The sequence below is a fragment of the Mercenaria mercenaria genome, chromosome 5, assembly GCF_021730395.1.
Source record: "Mercenaria mercenaria strain notata chromosome 5, MADL_Memer_1, whole genome shotgun sequence".
In the NCBI taxonomy this organism is placed as follows: Eukaryota; Metazoa; Mollusca; class Bivalvia; order Venerida; family Veneridae; genus Mercenaria; species Mercenaria mercenaria.
The window spans coordinates 83,421,511-83,440,486 of record NC_069365.1 but is presented as its reverse complement, the minus strand read 5'-3'; the positions used below and the strand labels follow the sequence as shown (position 1 = coordinate 83,440,486).

Below are 18,976 nucleotides of genomic sequence, written 5' to 3'. Positions count from 1 at the left end.
ATGAAGTTTCAACATTCTGGGTCAAGTGGTTCTCAAGTTACTGACCGGAAATGGTTTTCAATGTTCGGGCCCCTGTGACCTTGACCTTTAATGGAGTGACCCCAAAATCAATAGGGGTCATCTGCTTTGTATGTACAATCATCCTATGAAGTTTCAACATTCTGGGTCAAATGGTTCTCTAGTTAATGATCGGAAATGGTTTTCCATGTTCAGGCCCCTGTGACCTTGACCTTTGATGGAGTGACCCCAAAATCAATAGGGGTCATCTACTCTTTATGATCAATCATCCTATGAAGTTTCAACATTCTGGGTCAAGTGGTTCTCTAGTTATTGATCGGAAATGGTTTTCAATGTTCGGGCCCCTGTGACCTTGACCTTTGACGGAGTGACCCCAAAAACAATAGGGGTCGTCTACTCCAGCAGCCCTACAACCCTATGAAGTTTGAAGGTTCTAGGTCAAATGGTTCTCCAGTTATTGCTCGGAAATGAAGTGTGACGTACGGACGGACGGACGGACGGACAGACGGACGGACGGACAGGGCAAAAACAATATGTCTCCTGGGGGAGACATAATTATTTGAAATTACCGTCGTTATCTAACAATTACCGATAATGATATAATTAGGTGTGATGGTCAAAGTCCTAACTGTTAATCCCTTAGAAAACGTTTCTTTTTTTTGTTTGTTTGTCTGATTTTTTTGTGAATGTATTAAACTGAGTGAATTTCACTCGAGTTGTCTTATCAATCCCTTATGAACATCTTCCGAACTATACCTGAGTAACCTTTATACCTGTGTAACCGTTATGCAGATATACCGTAGTTTGCAGTTCTAGTGTGTACAATTGTTGTTGGACTTATATTTTTTTCAATTCACATGTTATTATATCCTACAATGCATTCATTAAAAGCAAAGCTACTTAACAGCAGTTACTGGTAATTTAGTTTATTGTTTTCATACGCTCTCATTCTCAAGACGTCCGCTCATACGGGGAAATACCTCCTCCTTGGTATCAAAAACGCAGAAATTTCACTTCCTTTTATGTGAAAACGCAGTAATTAAATACGCAGAAATTACTTTCACAATTTTTGGGACCAAAACGCAGAATTTTTTGACCGCAGAAATAACCCGCTATACGGTAATGCTTCTATAAACAATATGATCAAAGTTGGTTAACCTTAAGCCTGCTGGTGGCAAGTGATTTTTCCACGGATGTGCAGGCTGATCATGGTCTGCACTGTTCACTATTCAGTCAGTCAATTTTCAGTGAACACCCCTTTGAATAACAAGTGGTACTGCCCAAATTGAATGATGGACCAGTCCATTTTAAAAATTTAGCAGGGTAACGGTTAACATTGGATGAGAGCAATCTTAGCAATTTTGGGTAATTCAAGGGTTGTTACTACAGAGCCACCAGGACAATCCAGTTGGTCATTGACCTTGGCCAAGATGTTAAACATTGTGACCAAGTTTGGTGAATACTGCGTAAGAACTGCTAAAATTAGTTAGTGGACAATTTAACCTGCCTGCTGCCACGTGTTCCTGTAACAGTCACAGGACAATAAGAAGTAGGTGCTCTTTTAAATTAGACCATAAAAAAATTTAACTCTTACCATGCTAAATTTCTATAATGGACTTGTCCATCTTCCAATTTGAGCAGTACCATTTATCATTTGTAGGGGTGTTTACTAAAAATTTACTGACTGAATAGCAAACAGTGCAGACCATGATCAGACTGCACGGATGTGCATGCTGATCTTGGTCTGCACTGGTCGCAAAGGCAGAATCATCTGCCGCCAGCAGGCTAAGGGTAAATGAAGGATTTATACTGGATAACTTATACATATACCTATATACAAGTTTCCTTCATTTTACAGACTTTCCCAAAGTTCCTGGTTTTCTTATTCTTATACTGGCATTGATAACTTGATTCTAATCTCACTTATTTTAGACATGGTTAACCAATAGTAATTCTAATATTTTTGCAATTATATTACCTCCCTTTAATAATGCAATCTAGCTAATAATCAAAGGCCTGAATGGCCTGAGTCGGCTAATGATTGATGTACTGACAGTATAGTCTACCAGTTTCAGTTTGTTTTTAGTTTTTTTCTTAAAATTTCACAACACAGCTCGATATTTACCCAAAATATTATATCCGGATACGATTACACTTTTCTCCAGTTTGAACAATATATTTTACAAATTGTGATGATACGAAGACATTTAGCAGCAATTGGCAGTATCTGACATTGAAGTTTACGGTTAAATTACCTCTTATTTAAATCTTTTCATAAAAAAGTTATTTTGTTTCGTGAAAGCAGCCAAACATAGACGATCTACTTTCGATTTCAAAAACTACAAGAAAATACAATTTAATGTTTCGCCGATTTGTTTATTTCTCGAAAAATAAGAATTAAAATCATTTTTAATATCAGTAGTAACTAAACAAACCAGTAAGAGCTTCTTCTTCTGATAATTTATCCGTTTACTGACTGCAAAATTCAACCCACGCAAAGTTTATAGAAATCATACGATGCGTGTTTACGTTCAATGTGGGAGAATTAAGGCTGATCGGCTATGTTACCTTACGCATCCACACGATTCAGATTTTGTTTTTAAAAAAGCATTGTGTGCGTTTCTGTAATTTTATATACGTTTTTATACGCTTAGAAATTATTAGACATGCGTATTTGCATTATTTCTATAGGTAATTTACGCTAATACGCATCTTGTCTGGAGCCCTGTGGAACTATTTTTTGTCTTCCGCTGGATGCTACCCAAGCTTTGTAAGCCTGCACAATTCTTAAAATGCACATTTATGCTGAATGAGTTACATTCGAGTATTGCACAATTACAAGTCATAAATATGACAGATTACATCGTATATTGGTCATAGCAAAGGGAATTGACACAACTTAACTTCATTCATGCAGTGAACTGTTTGAAGTTTGAGAAATCTAATGGAACTACATCCCTTCACTGTGTTATTTGGTCCATTTAGAGAATCGTTGGATAGCAAGGACTCGTCAAAAGGCTTTCAGCCTTTAGCCGACTCAAAAAAACAGAAATGACTTTTAATCTTTTATTAGACTGGCAAAAATTGACCTTTAAACTAAGTGGTTATAAATTCTCAAAAACAACAAACTTTTCTTCAACTCAGAAATGCCAACAGTATGCAAAACTAACCATGGTGTTCTGAAATGAAATAAGTATTTGTTTAAAGTTTAAGAACACCAGTTTTGTTTTTATTCATAATCTGCAAGATAAGCACAAGCACTAGTTTCATACATCTATCCTGTTCTAGTAAAAAAAAGTTCATTGACAAAACCTTACTGTGACACTGTCTAGACTATATCAAAGCTACTGATATTAATGAAGGTAGCACTTTAATTTATTGCAACCACATGCATCTGTTATTTGCATCAGCTGCATCATAAACATTAAACCCTGCATTATAAGCATTTCAATAGATTTATAGATAAGATCTGGAAACAACAGCTGTCCGTAAGACAGCACACTCGACTTTTCTCAGTGTCTGACTCTGAATTAGAACTTTGCCAGTAAAAACTTCATAAAACTTTAACCAAAAAAATTCTAAGTTAAAAAAGTTCAGAGTTATGGGGATTGTTTCTCCTGGTGTAGACTTTGATAGTAAATAAGTATTTTAAGTTTCGAGTCAAAAGCTCTGATAGTAACAGAGATATTTGACATTATCCAAAACTTTAACCAAAAAATTCTAAGTTAAAAAGGGGCATAACTTTGTCAAAATTCAAATTAGAGTTATGGGGATTGTTTCGCCTGGTGCAGACTTTGATAGTAAATAACAATTTTAAGTTTCTTTGAAAATTCCAGCTAAAAACAATGATTTGAAGGCGATGGAAAATTCATACCGTTTGTCATAACATACAAATACCTCACAGCTGCAAACAAGTTATCTCCCTTAACTGAGATGATGCAGTCTGTTTTTGCAGAGTTAGCTCCCACTAAGGCTGGCATTTCTTTTGGATCGTCCCTGAAAAGAATCAAACAAGAATTCCTACATGGCCTAAAATCACTCACTTAGCAATTCTATCAGTTGTAAACTAACATTTCAATTTTTGTGATAATTATTTATTATGTTGGTTGGTTACGTGCCTCATATTCTAGAATACCTGTAATATGAGAAGCTTTTGCAAGAAGTTAAAGATGGCACTGAAAAAAAAACAAGAGGGCCCTGAAGCCCCTGTATCGCTCACCTGACCTATGGACCTAAAGATCAGATCATCAAGATTAACATTCTGACCAAGTTTCAAGATATGGTCATAAATGTGGCCTCTAAAATGTTAACTAGCTTTTCCTTTGATTTGACCTAGCAGTCTTCGTCGTAACTGGGTTGCTTGAAGTCCGGGACAAGTAGATCCTGTTTCGGGCAAGCCAAAGTTTTCAGGTGGTTGCCCGAACGGACAAGTGCTTTTTTCCAAAATTTAAATCCCTTAATTTTCACAATAATTACAGAAGTTCATGAATCTGAAATGAACATTCTAAATACTAGCTTTCGTATATTTATGCATGAATCGATGACTTAACATTTGCAATATATAAAGTAACTTTACAAAATTCAGAAATTAATCCCTAAAATTACCTGAATTGACTGGAATTTACCCACGAATCGTAAAGATGTCAAAACGCAATGCCAGTAATTTTCCATTCCACGAGCACGTGCGACCTATCGTATCGCCGTTACTTTTGTTTATTGACACGTACACAAAAAATGCGTGTAGTGCATTCATTTTTTAATATAATCGCTTCAAATTTTCAACACCGTTTGAGAAGTTATACAGTTTGAATTCTATAACAATTTTAATAAGATATCGACAGAAATGTAGGCAAAATTCTATAAAAACGATCGAAGTTTCATACAATTATTTGTAAAATTTCAAACAGCGCGATCTTATTTATTTACTTATTTCTAAAAGTAAATAAATAATGCATACTATAGTTATAAATTTCAGACTTTTGACAAGAAAGTACAAAAAACAGAATTAAAAAATCTTAAATAATGAAAAAGCGGCAGCAATTTAAATACATCGAGTAAAACGATTTTTGGCAAACTGATTTCTGCAAGTGCGGCGGAATAGGTTACGTGACCTCGTGGACGTAAATAAAAACAATGATTGTTTTAAAACAAAGCAGTATGATGACGCTGTGGTTTTTAATAAGTTTAATAAGTAAATGAATCTTTGTACTTTTTTGACTCGACACTATGTCAGATATTCTTTTCAATCAATAATGTAAATTCCTTGAGGGCAAATAGGTCACAGAGGTAGGATTGTTTGACACATTTACCTGTCAGTTTATACGGGATATTGTATATTCGCTTTTAAAAAAATTTAAGAAGATACTTTTTTTACTGATTTCTTCTCAGCAATTTAAAGAACCGAGGCCGTACGATCAGACAGTGATGTGTCACATGGCGCGAAAACATGACGTAATGCCATGACAATCTCGGGCAACTACACCGCTTTGATCTCTACTTCAGAAGCCACGATACCGACACACTTCTTTTAGCTCTTTGAGGGGGTTTTTAATTGATGATGAAAACATGGCCAATTACTTGTTTATGAACAGAATAATTACCGATAATTGTTAATGTTTTTTTTTTCGCTTTAAACACAGGTGGGTTGATGATGTTTATTTTGTCCATATTTTTTTTTGGACACGTCGCCCCGGACTGTGATAATAGGCTACATTAAAATTTTACTTGATAATAATGCTTTAAAAAAAACAATAAAAAAAACAACAAAAAAAAAAAAATACTGACCTACCGACCCTACTTTTTTTGGCCATGGGGGTGGTGCCTAACCAGGCTGATCCATTATTGCACTTAACTTTGAACAACTACACAATATTTTAAAGGCCCTAAAAAAGTAAGTTTTAGAAGGGTAGTGCAAATTTGAACCCCACACCTGGCATATAACTAGATACTGGTATAGGTCTTACTTTTTTTCTACAGTTTTCTCCCATAATTTCTGTCTGCTAGTTACTTGAATATTGCAACATGGTTATCCACTTACGTTGGCTTAGCCTGCCCCATGGGTAGTGTGGGTAGGTTAGTTGACTACCATTTAAATAACTGAATGTTGAATTAAGCATAAACCAAAATACATCATATTTATAAACAAAATTATTTCGGGCAAGTAAAAATGTTTTCGGGCAAGTGGTTTTCTTAACTTACTTGCCCAAAAGGACAAGTGCTGAAAAAAAATCAAGGCGAAGACTGCCTAGTGACCTAGTTCTGACCCCACATGACCCAGATTCGAACTTGACCTAAAGATCATCAAGGTTAACATTCTGACCAAGATTCATGAAGATACAGTCATAAATGTGACCTCTAGAGTGTTAATAAGTTTTTCCTTTGATTTTTTGAACAGGTGACCTAGTTTTTGATCCCACATGATCCATATTCGAACTTGACCTAGAGGTCATCAAGACAAACATTCTGATTAAGTTCCATAGAGATATAGCTATGAATGTGGACTCTAGAGTGTTAACAAGCTTTTCCTTTGATCTGATCTGGTGACCTAGTTTTTGACCTCAGATGATCCAATATCGAATTCATCCAAGATTTTATTGAGGGTAACATTCTGACCAAGTTTCATTAAGATTGGGCCAAAATTGCGACCTCTAGAGTGTTAACAAGCTTTTCCTTTGATTTGACCTGGTGACCTAGGTTTTGACCCCACCTGACTCAGATTGGAACTTGACCTAAAGGTTAACATTCTGACCAAGTTTCATTAAAATACGGTCATAAATGTGGCCTCTAGAGTGTTAACTAGCTTTTCCTTTGATTTGACCTTGTGACCTAGTTTTTGAACCCACATGACCCAGATTCGAATTTTACCTAAAGATCATCAAGATTAACTTCCTGACCAAGATTCATGAAGATACAGTCCTAAATGTAGCCTCTAGAGTGTCAACAAGTTTTTCCTTTAATTTTTTAACCTGGTGACCTAGTTTTTGACCAAACCTGACCCAGATTAGATCTTAACCTAAAGATCATCAAGATTAACATTCTGACCAAGTTTCATAGAGATATTGCCATAAATGCAGCCTCTAGAGTGTTAACAAATTTTTCGTCTGATTTCACCTGGTGACCTACTTTTTTTTGATCCCACCTGACCCAGATTTGAACCTGACCTAAAGATCATCAAGGTTAATATTCTGAAAAGGTTTCATTAATATATGGCCATAAAGATGGCCTCTAGAGTGTTAACTAACTTTTCCTTTGATTTTACCTGGTGACCTAGTTTTCGACCCCAGATGACCCAGATTCAAACTTACTCCAAAGATCATCAAGATTAACATTCTGACCAAGTTTCATGAAGATACAGTCATAAATATGGCCTCTACAGTGTTAACAAGGTTATCCTTTGATTTAACCTGGTGACCTAGTTTTTGACCCCAGATGACCCAATATCAAACTCGTCCAAAATTTTATTGATAATAACATTCTGAAGTGTTATTAAGATTGGGCCAAAATTGTGACCTCCAGAGTGTAAACTAACTTTTCCTTTGATTTGTCCTGGTGACCTAGTTTTTGATTCCACATGACCTAGATTCAAACTTACCCTAAAGATCATCAAGGTTAACATTCTAAGTTTCATGAAGATACAGTCATAAATGTGGCCTCTACAGTGTTAACAAGCTTTTCATTTGATTTGACCTGGTGACTTAGTTTTTGACCCCAGATGACCCAATACTGATTTCATCCAAGATTTTATTGAGGGTAACATTTTGACCAAGTTTCATAACGCTTGGGCTAAAACTGTGACATCTAGAGTGTTAACAAGCTTTTCCTTTGATTTGACCTGGTGACCTAGTTTTTGACCCCAGATGACCCAATATCAAACTCGTCCAAGATTTTATTGTGGGTAACATTTTGACCAATTTTCATTAAGATTGGGCTAAAATTGTGACCTCTAGAGTGTTAACAGTCAAATTGTTGACGACGGACGACGGACACAGGGCGATCACAAAAGCTAATCTTGAGCACTTTGTGCTCAGGTGAGCTAAAAAGCAATTGCTCTGGATTGAAAAAGCATTTGTGCAAAATTTGATGGGGTAACAAACAAATTTTTAAGCAATAGGAAACTGAAGTATGCAATTATTTGAAATGTTATGGGATACATAATTACAGAAAAAGTTTATCTGTAGCTCTGCTTCAATGACAACCTCTTTAAGCTATTTCCATAAGATAACATACCCTCCATAAACGATTTTGGCATCCATAGGCCATAACAGAAATTACTTTTCATGATAACATTAGAGTACGAAAAATATGTAAATGAATGGATATTGCAGACTGTCATTACCGGTCCACTACCTTAACTCTTAGCCTGCTAAACTTCTAAAATGGACTGGTCCATCATTCAATTTGGCCAATATCATTTATTTTTTGAAGGGGTGTAAACCGCGTTCACTGAAAATTTACTGACTGGATAGCGAACAGTGTAGACCATGATCAGCCTGCAGGCTAAAAGTTAATCACTTATAAGCATGGAAAAAAGTTTAGAAATTTGTTTGCAGACATCACATAGCCATCTTTTTTGTTATTTTTTAATGTCATACTTTATAAAACAAGGGGGCCATGAAGGCCCTGTATCTCTCACCTGACCTAGGAATCATCAAGATTAACATTCTGACAAAATTTCATTAAGATATGGTCATAAATGTGGCCTCTAGTGTTAACTAGCCTTTTCTCTGATTTGTCCTGGTGATCTAGTTTTTGACCCTACATGACCCAGATTCAAACTGGACCTTGAGATCATCAAGATTAAAATTCTGACAAAGTTTCATGAAGATACAGTCATAAATGTGGCCTCTATAGTGTTAACAAGCTTTTCCTTTGATCTGACCTGGTGACCTAGTTTTTGATCCCAGATGACCCAATATCAAACACCTCCAAGATATTATTGAGGGTAATATTCTAACCAAGTTTCATTAAGATCAGGCCAAAATTGTGACCTCCAGAGTGTTAACTAGCTTTTCCTTTGATTTGACCCGGTGACCTAGTTTTTGACCCCATATGACCCAGATTCGAACTTGACCTAAAGATCATCAAGATTAACATTCTGACTAAGTTTTATGAAGATACATCATACATGTGGCCTCTACAGTGTTAACAAGCTTTTCCTTTGATTTGACCTAGTGACCTAGTTTTTGATCCTATCTGACCCAGATTTGAACTTGACCTATATATTATCAAGATTAACATTCTGACAAAGTTTCATTAGGATATGGTCATAAATGTGGCCTCTAGAGTGTTAACTAGCTTTTCCTTTGATTTGACCTGGTGACCTAGTTTTTGATCCTACATGACCCAGATTCAAACCGGACCTTGGGATCATCAACATTAATATTCTGACCATATTTCATGAAGATACAGTCATAAATGTGGCCTCTACAGTGTTAACAAGCTTTTCCTTTGATTTGACCTGGTGACCTGGTTTTTGACCCCAGATGACCCTATATCGAACTCGTCCAAGATTTTATTGAGGGTAATATTCTGACCAAGTTTCATGAAGATTGGGCCAAAATTGTGACCTCTAGAGTGTTAACAAGCTTTTCCTTTGATTTGACCTGGTGACTTAGTTTTTGACCCCAGATGACCCAATATCGAGCTCGACCAAGATTTTATTGAGGGTAACATTCTTACCAAGTTTCATGAAGATTGGACCAAAATTGTGACCTCTAGAGTGTTAACAAGCTTTTCTTTTGATTTGACCTGGTGACCTAGTTTTTGAGCCCAGATGACCCAATATCAAACTCGTCCAAGATTTTATTGAGGGTAACATTTTGACCAAGTTTCATTAAGATTGGGCCAAAATTGTGACCTCTAGAGTGTTAACAGTCAAATTGTTGATGACGACGGACGGACAACGGACGGACGAAGGACACAGGGCAATCACAAAAGCTCACCTTGAGGACTTTGTGCTCAGGTGAGCTAAAAACTTACACTGATCAGTTAAAATGCCGCAACCCAATTTACATGACCCTTTCACTGAATAGATTAAATATATTTAAGAAATTCTTTAATATGTGCTTACATTGCACATGCTTATTTTGGAGAAAGATATTGATTAAACAAATGGCCTTCCTTCATTGTTAACTATGTAGGAAGGGTTTCTTATAAATATTTGCTTTAATTCACAAAAATTAGCATATTAAAGAATGCAGTAGACATATGAACTATTCATGTAGGGCATTATATAAATATGAGCCGTGCCATGGGAAAACCAACATAGTGGCTTTGCGAACAGCATGGATCCGCAAACAGCATGGATCCAGACCAGCCTGCGCAGATGCGCAGGCTGGTCTGGATCCATGCTGGTCGTAAACAGTTTCTTTAATTGCAATAGGCTTTGAATGCGAACAGCATGGATCCTGACCAGACTGCACAGATGCGCAGGCTGGTCTGGATCCATGCTGGTCGCAAAGCCACTATGTTGGTTTTCCCATGGCACGGCTAAATTATGTAATATTGTGGTATTTTAAAGGCGTACGCTAGAATTCCCTGTATATGAGATGGGCGAAAATTTTCCCAATAACAGAATTTCTTTAAACTTTGGATATTGAAGGACAATCATCTAAGAAACAAAAAAATGCAATAAAAATCATAGGTCACCGGATTCGAAAGAGTTATCTGCCCTTGAAAACGTCATTTTTGGGGGAAATGCCGTTTTCAAGGGCAGATAACTCTTTTTCGATACCGGTGACCTATGATTTTTATTGCATTGTTTTGTTTCTTAGATGATTGTCCTTCAATATCCAAAGTTTAAAGAAATTCTGTTATTGGGAAAATTTTCGCACCAAATTCTAGCATACGTCCTTAACTGAATGGTATAGCTTTATTGCACCAATTTTGCAAAACATGGCCATGTCTGAAGACAAACATTTTCCTGATTTATGGGGAGACTGCTTTGTAAGTTTTGTTAATAAACAAGAGCTGTCCGTAAGACAGCGCGCTCGACTTTTCTCAGTGCTGAATTAAAGCTTTGCTAGTAAAAAAAATTCCAAGTTAAAAAGGGACATAATTCTGTCAAAATTCAGATTAGAGTTATGGGAATCGTGTCTCCTGGTGTAGACTTCGATAGAAAATATCTATTTTGAGTTTCAAGTAAAAAACTTTAATAGTAACAGAGATATTTGACTTTATCAATTGTTTTTTTAAAAAATTCTAAGTTAAAAAGGGGCATAATTCTGTCAAAATTCAAATCAGAGTTATGGGCATTGTTTCTCCTGGTGTAGACTTTGATAGTAAATAACTATTTTAGGTTTCAAGTCAATAGCTTTGATAGTAACAGAGATATTTGACATTATCAAAAACTTTAACCAACGCAGACGCCAACACCGGGGCGAGTGCAATAGCTCTACATTTTCTTGGAAAAGTCGAGCTAAAAACAGTCAAATATCACAAAATGAAGTAATATGAGAAATGTCTTTAATTCTAAGTTTGGATAGGTCATTTATCTATATAGTACAGTCGACTCTCATTGGCTCGAACACGGATTGCTTGAACTCATCGTTTAGATTTAGACAAATTCGCCATTACAACTTCGTCTGCCGACAAAATCAACAGTCAAAGCACAAAGAGCTGGCTGGTACGAATCAGAAAGTTTCATGTGTCCTTATTCAATACAGCTTCACATGGCATGATGGGCAGTCTTCCTTGCATTTCTATTAACTGCTCGACTGCCTTCTCGGATGAAAAAAGAAAGTGTTGGAAGCTTATTTTTTGAAACAGTAACAGTATTAGCTCTCTACACTTAAACTCACATTTGCTTTTGTTACAACCTGTAGATTATTGTCCAAAACAAAGAAATACTATTAGTTTCATATATGCTTAAATGTTTAAAATCTGGGCAAGTAAGTTTTTACTGCGTACAAGTAGATTTTTAAGTCTCATTTGTCCGTGGACAGGTGAAAGATATTAGGATTTCCACACCCCTGCGGTTATATGGCGCCAAACAGGACTACAAATTTTGGTTTCACATCTCATTTACATCGAAATAAAAACATGAGGTATGGAATCAAAACTTGTATACCTGCTGGAATCACAGAGTTACAGCAAAACCAAGTGTTAAGACCCTACTAGTCGCCTCTTACGACCATGCAAGGGTAAGACAGTGGTTCCAATTCTTTTCATACATAGATCGACCCAGAACCACATGGGGCAATATTGTATATTGGTCCCTTGAGCTTAATTATAATGTTAATCACACCTGGTGGGTCCGACAGACAATTGTCTGCCACAAATCTTTTCACGATGCAAACAATTCACACCTCTGCTTTAATCGGTGTGCGTAGTTTTAGCACGTTGTGAAATTAATACATGTATAGGTCAAACAAATTTAAATAAATGATTTTCGTTCACTTTAATATTTGAATTAATGAATTGTATGTGTCAAACAAAATCTTAGTAAAGAATGTCTGTATTTTACTTTAAATAAGGCAAATTGCTTACATTTCCAAAGTTGAAATATGCAAGTCGAACAACTTAGTGAAGGACCCGGCAATGGGGGGATAGCTAAGTCGGCTACCGGAAAACAAGGAATTAAAAGAAACTTAGACCCAAAGACTCTTGAGACAAAATATAATGCTTTAGTAGAATTTGAAAAAGGACTGAAATAAACAAGAGGACCATGATGGTCCTGAATCGCTCACCTCTTCCCACATGACCCAGTTTTGAATATGACGTCGTTTTTTCTATTATTTGACATAGTGACCTAGTTTTTGAGCTCATGTGACCCAGTTTTGAACTTGACCTAGATATTATCAAGATAAAAATTCTGACCAATTTTCATGAAAATCCATTGAAAAATATGGCCTTTAGAGAGGTCACAAGGTTTTTCTATTATTTGACCTATTGACCTAGTTTTCGAAGGTACGTGATCCTGTTTTGAACTTTACCTAGATATCATCAAGGTGAACATTCTCACTAATTTTCATGAAGATCTCATGAAAAATATGACTTCTAGAGAGGTCACAAGTTTTTCTACTTTTATACCTACTGGCCTAGTTTTTGACCGCACGTGACCCAGTTTTGAAACTGACCTAGATATCATCAAGATGAACATTCAGATCAATTTTCATGAAGATCCATTGAAAAATATGGCCTCTAGAGAGGTCAAAAGATTTTAATAATTTTAGACCTACTGACAAAGTTTTTGACTGCAGTTGACCCAGTTTCAACCTTGACCTAGATATCATCAAGATGAACATTCAGACCAACTTTCATACAGATTCCATGAAAAGTATGGCCTCTAGAGAGGTCACAAGGTTTTTTTATTATTTGCCCTACTGACCTTGTTTTTTAAGGCACGTGACCCAGTTTCAAACTTGACCTAGATATCATCAAGGTGAACATTCTGACCAATTTTTATGGAGATCCATTCACAAGTATGGCCTCTAGTAAGGTCACAAAGTTTTTCTATTTTTAGACCTACTGACCTAGTTTTTGACCGCACATGACCCTGTTCCGAACTTGACCTAGATATCATCAAGATGAACATTCAGACCAACTTTCATACAGATCCCATGAAAAATATGGCCTTTAGAGAGGTCACAAGGTTTTTCTATTATTTGACCTACTGACCTAGTTTTTGATTAAACATGACCCACTTTTAAACTTGACCTAGATATCATCAAGATGAACATTCAGACCAACTTTCATACAGATCCCATGAAAAATATGGCCTCTAGAGAGGTCACAAGGTTTTTCTATTATTTGACCCACTGACCTAGTTTTTGATGGCATGTGACCCACTTTAGAACTTGACCTTGATATCATCAAGATGGACATTCTGACCAATTTTCATGAAGATCTCATGAAACATTTGGCCTCTAGAGAGGTCACAAGGTTTTTCTATTTTTTGACCTACTGATCTAGTTTTTGACCGCATGTGACCCAGTTTCGAACTTGACCTAGAAATCATCAAGATGAACACTCAGACCAACTTTCATACAGTTCCCATGAAAAGTATGGCCTTTAGAGAGGTCACAAAGTTTTTCTATTATTTGACCTACTGACCTAGATTTGATGGCATGTGACCCAGTTTCGAATCTGATCTTGATATCATGAAGGTGAACGTTCTGACCAATTTTCATGAAGATCTTATGTAATATATGGCCTCTAGAGAGGTCACAAGGTTTTTCTATTTTTAGACCTACTGACCTAGTTTTTATTGGCACGTGACCCAGTTTCGAACTTGACCTAGATATCATCAAGGTGAACATTCTGACCAATTTTCATGAAGATCTTGTGAAATATATGGCCTCTAGAGAGGTCACAAGGTTTTTCTATTTTTAGACCTACTGACCTAGTTTTTGACCGCATGTGACCCAGTTTCGAACTTGACCTAGATATCATCAAGATGAACATTCAGACCAACTTTCATACAGATCCCATGAAAAATATGGCCTTTAGAGAGGTCACAAGGTTTTTCTATTATTTGACCTACTGACCTAGATTTTGATGGCACGTGACCCAGTTTCGAACTTGACCTAGATATCATCAAGGTGAACGTTCTGACCAATTTTCATGAAGATCTTGTGTAATATATGGCCTCTAGAGAGGTCAAAAGGTTTTTCTTTTTTTAGACCTACTGACCTAGTTTTTTGATGGCACGTGATCCAGTTTCGAACTTGACCTAGATATCATCAAGGTGAACGTTCTGACCAATTTTCATGAAGATCTTGTGAAATATATGGCCTCTAGAGAGGTCACAAGGTTTTTCTATTTTTAGACCTACTGACCTAGATTTTGATGGCACATGACCCAGTTTCGAACTTGACCTAGATATCTTCAAGGTGAACGTTCTGACCAATTTTCATGAAGATCTTGTGAAATATATGGCCTCTAGAGAGGTCACAAGGTTTTTCTATTTTTAGACCTACTGACCTACTTTTTGAAGGCACGTGACCCAGTTTCGAACTTGACCTAGATATCATCAAGATGAACATTCTGACCAACTTTCATAAAGATCCCATGAAAAATGTGACCTCTAGAGTGGTCACAAGCAAAAGTTTACGAACGGACGCACGGACGACGGACACCGCGCCATCACAAAAGCTCACCTTGTCACTTTGTGACAGGTGAGCTAATAACAGAGATTGTCAAAATGTTCGGCATACCTGAAAATCCACTCTCGGGCTGGATAAAAAAGGTCGACTCAATAAAAGAGGGCTACACAAAATCTGGACCAAAGCATCGGAATATGAGAACTATAAGTCACAATTTTAAATTTATTGTTTTGTTTTAATTATGTGACTTTGACTAATTGTGTTATTCATACTGAGTTAAACTTAAATTGATTTCAATTCACCGTGTATAAACAAAGATGGCCGCCATACTGATGGCTCGAACTACCGATCTCTCGAACTATTTTTCATGGACCCATCAAGTTTGAGCAAACGAGTCGACTGTAATATCTACCCACAAAATAAATTTTCACCGTAATGAAAATAATAATAGTGACAAGAGACACATAAATCTTATATTAAAGTGGCTGCAAGTCAAGCAGTTTTTTTTACTGAAAAAAACTCAGACGTTCTACTTTTACTTGTATACAAAACCTCTATACTTTTAAGACAGATTTGCACACTATTGCAAAAACACTATTTTCGAAATCTGCTTATCTTACATTTTAAATCACCCATACCTTTGTTTTGCAGTTCCTTATACAAGATGGCTATCATGGTTCTAAAGAGGCTCACCTGACTTGACACTGACAAACTGTTTCATTAAATGCAACAATTTTGTTTAATGAAGATCAATCAATTGTTTAATAAGGAGTAGTTTAAAGCGTTTTTCATTTTTACCTTGGAAGTGGCCAAGAGCAGCCATATGAACAAACTTTAGAGAGTTCTATACAAGGATGCTACTGACCAAGTTTGGTGAAGATCCATCTGCTGGTTAAAGGGACATACCCTATATCTAGCAGATTATATTCTCACTAAAACATAGATAATGACTGTATTCAATGAACATAAAATGATAAATAATTTTTTTAATTAACCTATATAGAGCCTTCTGTAATAAATAATAAATTGTTTAACAAGAACTTCTACATAGATTACTGAATGGTATATATTTTAAAACGCTGATTTTATCAATTATTACTGGAATGCATAGCTTAAACATTTAGGATAAGTTACAATACTTCCGAATATTCTATTATTTATGTTTTTGAGTTTTTTTTAGTTTAACATCATTTTGGGTATGCCCCTGTAATGAGGAGAAAATGTTTAAAGGTTTTCATTGTATTTTTAGCTCTTAAAGAGGCAAAACTGAACCAGTTGTAGTACAGGTTAGCGTGTAATTGAGAAAACAGTTACAAGAGAATGAAGTTAAACAGAATATCAGAGCATCACAAGTATGTAGTCTAGGTTACATCACATATTCGTGAGAAGCTACCTTACTTACATTTATAAAAGTTGTATCACTTCAAATGATGTTAAGCAAAATACCTGAAGTATCCCAAATGAAACTGGTTATCTGCAGTTCCTCGAACAACAGTCTGGAATTCAGGTGGATCATAGTAGTATCGCCAGTGGAGGAGAAAATTCGGCCGCTTTCCATGTCTGTTTGTCTTCACACCTTTATGTTTTCCAGCTAGTATGTCAAATGGGCCAACAAGTTGCAGACCAACAAGATCTTTCAATGCATCTAAAAAGCCATGTATATTTAAACAACAGGGCCATGATGGTCCTATATCGCTCACCTGTTATCACTGCACTTGAGGACAAGAAGGTCCTCAGAAAAAATATCTAAGTCCAAAGGACAGGAACAACAAAGGGAAGAAATTTAACCAAAAAGAAAAAAAAAATTCTTACAAGGTACAGATATGTCAAAATACACCTAAAAATTGGAGGTACCATCCATGTTGTACCACAGAAAAGTGGTCCCTTCAGCCAATTATAAAAAAGCTACTAAAAATAAGCTATTTATAGTAACGTAAAGGGGAAGTAGTTAAAAAAAAACAATTATTGTAAGTGAACAAAAGGATCTGCCAAATAAATCTGTTGACATAAATGAAATTTCAGATCAGTATCTTCATTAGTTACGGAGATATACCAATTTTAATTTGAAATAAAGGGAGGTAATTTGACATAAAATCAGTCCATAGTTATCTACCCTGATTGGCTCAGTCCATCTAATGACAATAATGAAATTTCAAATAAGTCCTATAAGGACTTACTGATATAAATCCATTTTGATTACTATCAGGGGAGGTAATCAGATATAAAATAACTCTGGAACCTACGATCGGATCTGATTTGTCATGGAATCCAAGATTTATTGTTGTTGAAGATATTTTGGAAGTTTGTATCAAATAAAACCATAAATGAAGTATCTATATGGCTGCAAAAGCCAAAATAGCCAATTCTGGACCTTTAAGGGGCCATAACTCTGGAACCCATGATGGAATCTGGCCAGTTCAAACAAGGAACCAAGATATTGTGGTAATACAAGTGGTGTGCAAGTTTGGTTAAAATCAAATCATAAATGAAGCTGCTATTGTGCAGACAAGGTCAAAATAGCTAATTTTGGCCCTTTCAGGGACCATAACTCTGGAACCCATTAAGGGATCTGGCCGGTTTAAAATAGGAAACGAGATCTTATGGTGACACAAGTTTTGTGCAAGTTTGATTAAATTCAAATCATAAATGAAGCTGCTATTGTGCAGACAAGGTCAAAATAGCTAATTCTGGCCATTTCAGGGGCCATAACTCTGGTACCCATAATGGAATTTCGCCAGTTGAAGAAAGGATCCAAGATCTTATGGTGACACAAGTTGTGTACAAGTTTGGTTAAAATAAAATGATAAATGAAGCTGCTATTGTGCAGACAAGGTCCAAATAGCTAATTCTGGCCCTTTCATGGGCCATAACTCTGGAACCCATATTGGAATCTGGCCAGTTCAAGAAAGGAACCAAGATCTTATGGTGATACAAGTTGTGTGCCAGTTTGGTAAAAATCAAATTATAAATAAAGCTGCTGTTGTGCAGACAAGGTCAAAATAGCTAATTTTAGCCCTTTCAGGGGCCATAACTCTGGAACCCATAATGGGATCTGGCCAGTTTAAGAAAGGAACCGAGATCTTATGGTGATACAAGTTGTGTGCAAGTTTGGTTAAAATAAAATCATAAATGAAACCACTATCGTGCAGACAAAAAATTGTTGACGGACGCACGCACGGACTGACGACTGACGACGGACGAAGGGTGATCACAAAAGCTCACCTTGTCACTATGTTTACAAAATCAAAGGGAAAAGCTCTTCTCTATATTTTGTATTAAGTTTCAAGTAGATTCATTATGGGTTACTTTGTTTCTGTGGGAATTTATGAATTTTAAAACAATTAAAGGGCAATAACTCTGCAGTTACTGAAGAGATACTGATAAAACATATGCATGCACCACTGCCCTACAGCGATCTATATTTGTGTTGAATGTCATGAAGATCCATCAATGGGTTATTATGTTATGTGCGAATTTATGGATTGTAAAATAATACATATTAAACTGTAATTACTCTGGTTAATGAAGTGATTCGGATGAAATTGTGCGTGCACCACCACCCTATAGTGATCTACATTTGTAAGTTCCAAGAAGTTCCACCACTAGGTTAGTCAGATACAGTAAAAAAGTCCATATTTTTTACCAAATCAAAAGGGAAAACTTTTTTATTTGGTCACACGGAATGATACTAAATGTGAGCAAAGGTCATGTGCTAATTACATACTATGTGAGGTGTTGTGATTGTAATTAAAATACTTTTTGAATTATAAGCATTTATTTTTCAAACAATCAAGGGTAAAAACTCTGCTTTGTGAGTAAAAGTCATGTGCTAATTGATAATTTTTTTAGGTTTGGTGATTTTAGCTTAAATACTTTTTGAATGATAACCATTTTCAATTTCGGACGGAAGGATA

At 36.0% G+C, this 18,976-nt stretch overlaps 2 protein-coding genes across 2 annotated transcripts in view; both read right to left on the bottom strand.

Annotated features, from left to right (window-relative positions):
* Window positions 1–18,976, bottom strand: part of LOC128557185 (uncharacterized) — a 423,236-nt gene that overhangs the window by 370,009 nt on the left and 34,251 nt on the right. The gene's annotated exons all lie outside the window — the stretch shown is intronic.
* LOC123557789 (histone PARylation factor 1-like) overlaps window positions 1–18,976 on the bottom strand; it is a 50,986-nt gene that overhangs the window by 22,117 nt on the left and 9,893 nt on the right. Inside the window, exons 4-5 of the mRNA XM_045349477.2 lie at window positions 16,509–16,707; window positions 3,916–4,014 (exon numbers count right to left, since the gene is read on the bottom strand). Coding sequence (XP_045205412.2) covers window positions 3,916–4,014; window positions 16,509–16,707 — 298 coding nt within the window. The remainder of the gene's footprint in view (window positions 1–3,915; window positions 4,015–16,508; window positions 16,708–18,976) is intronic.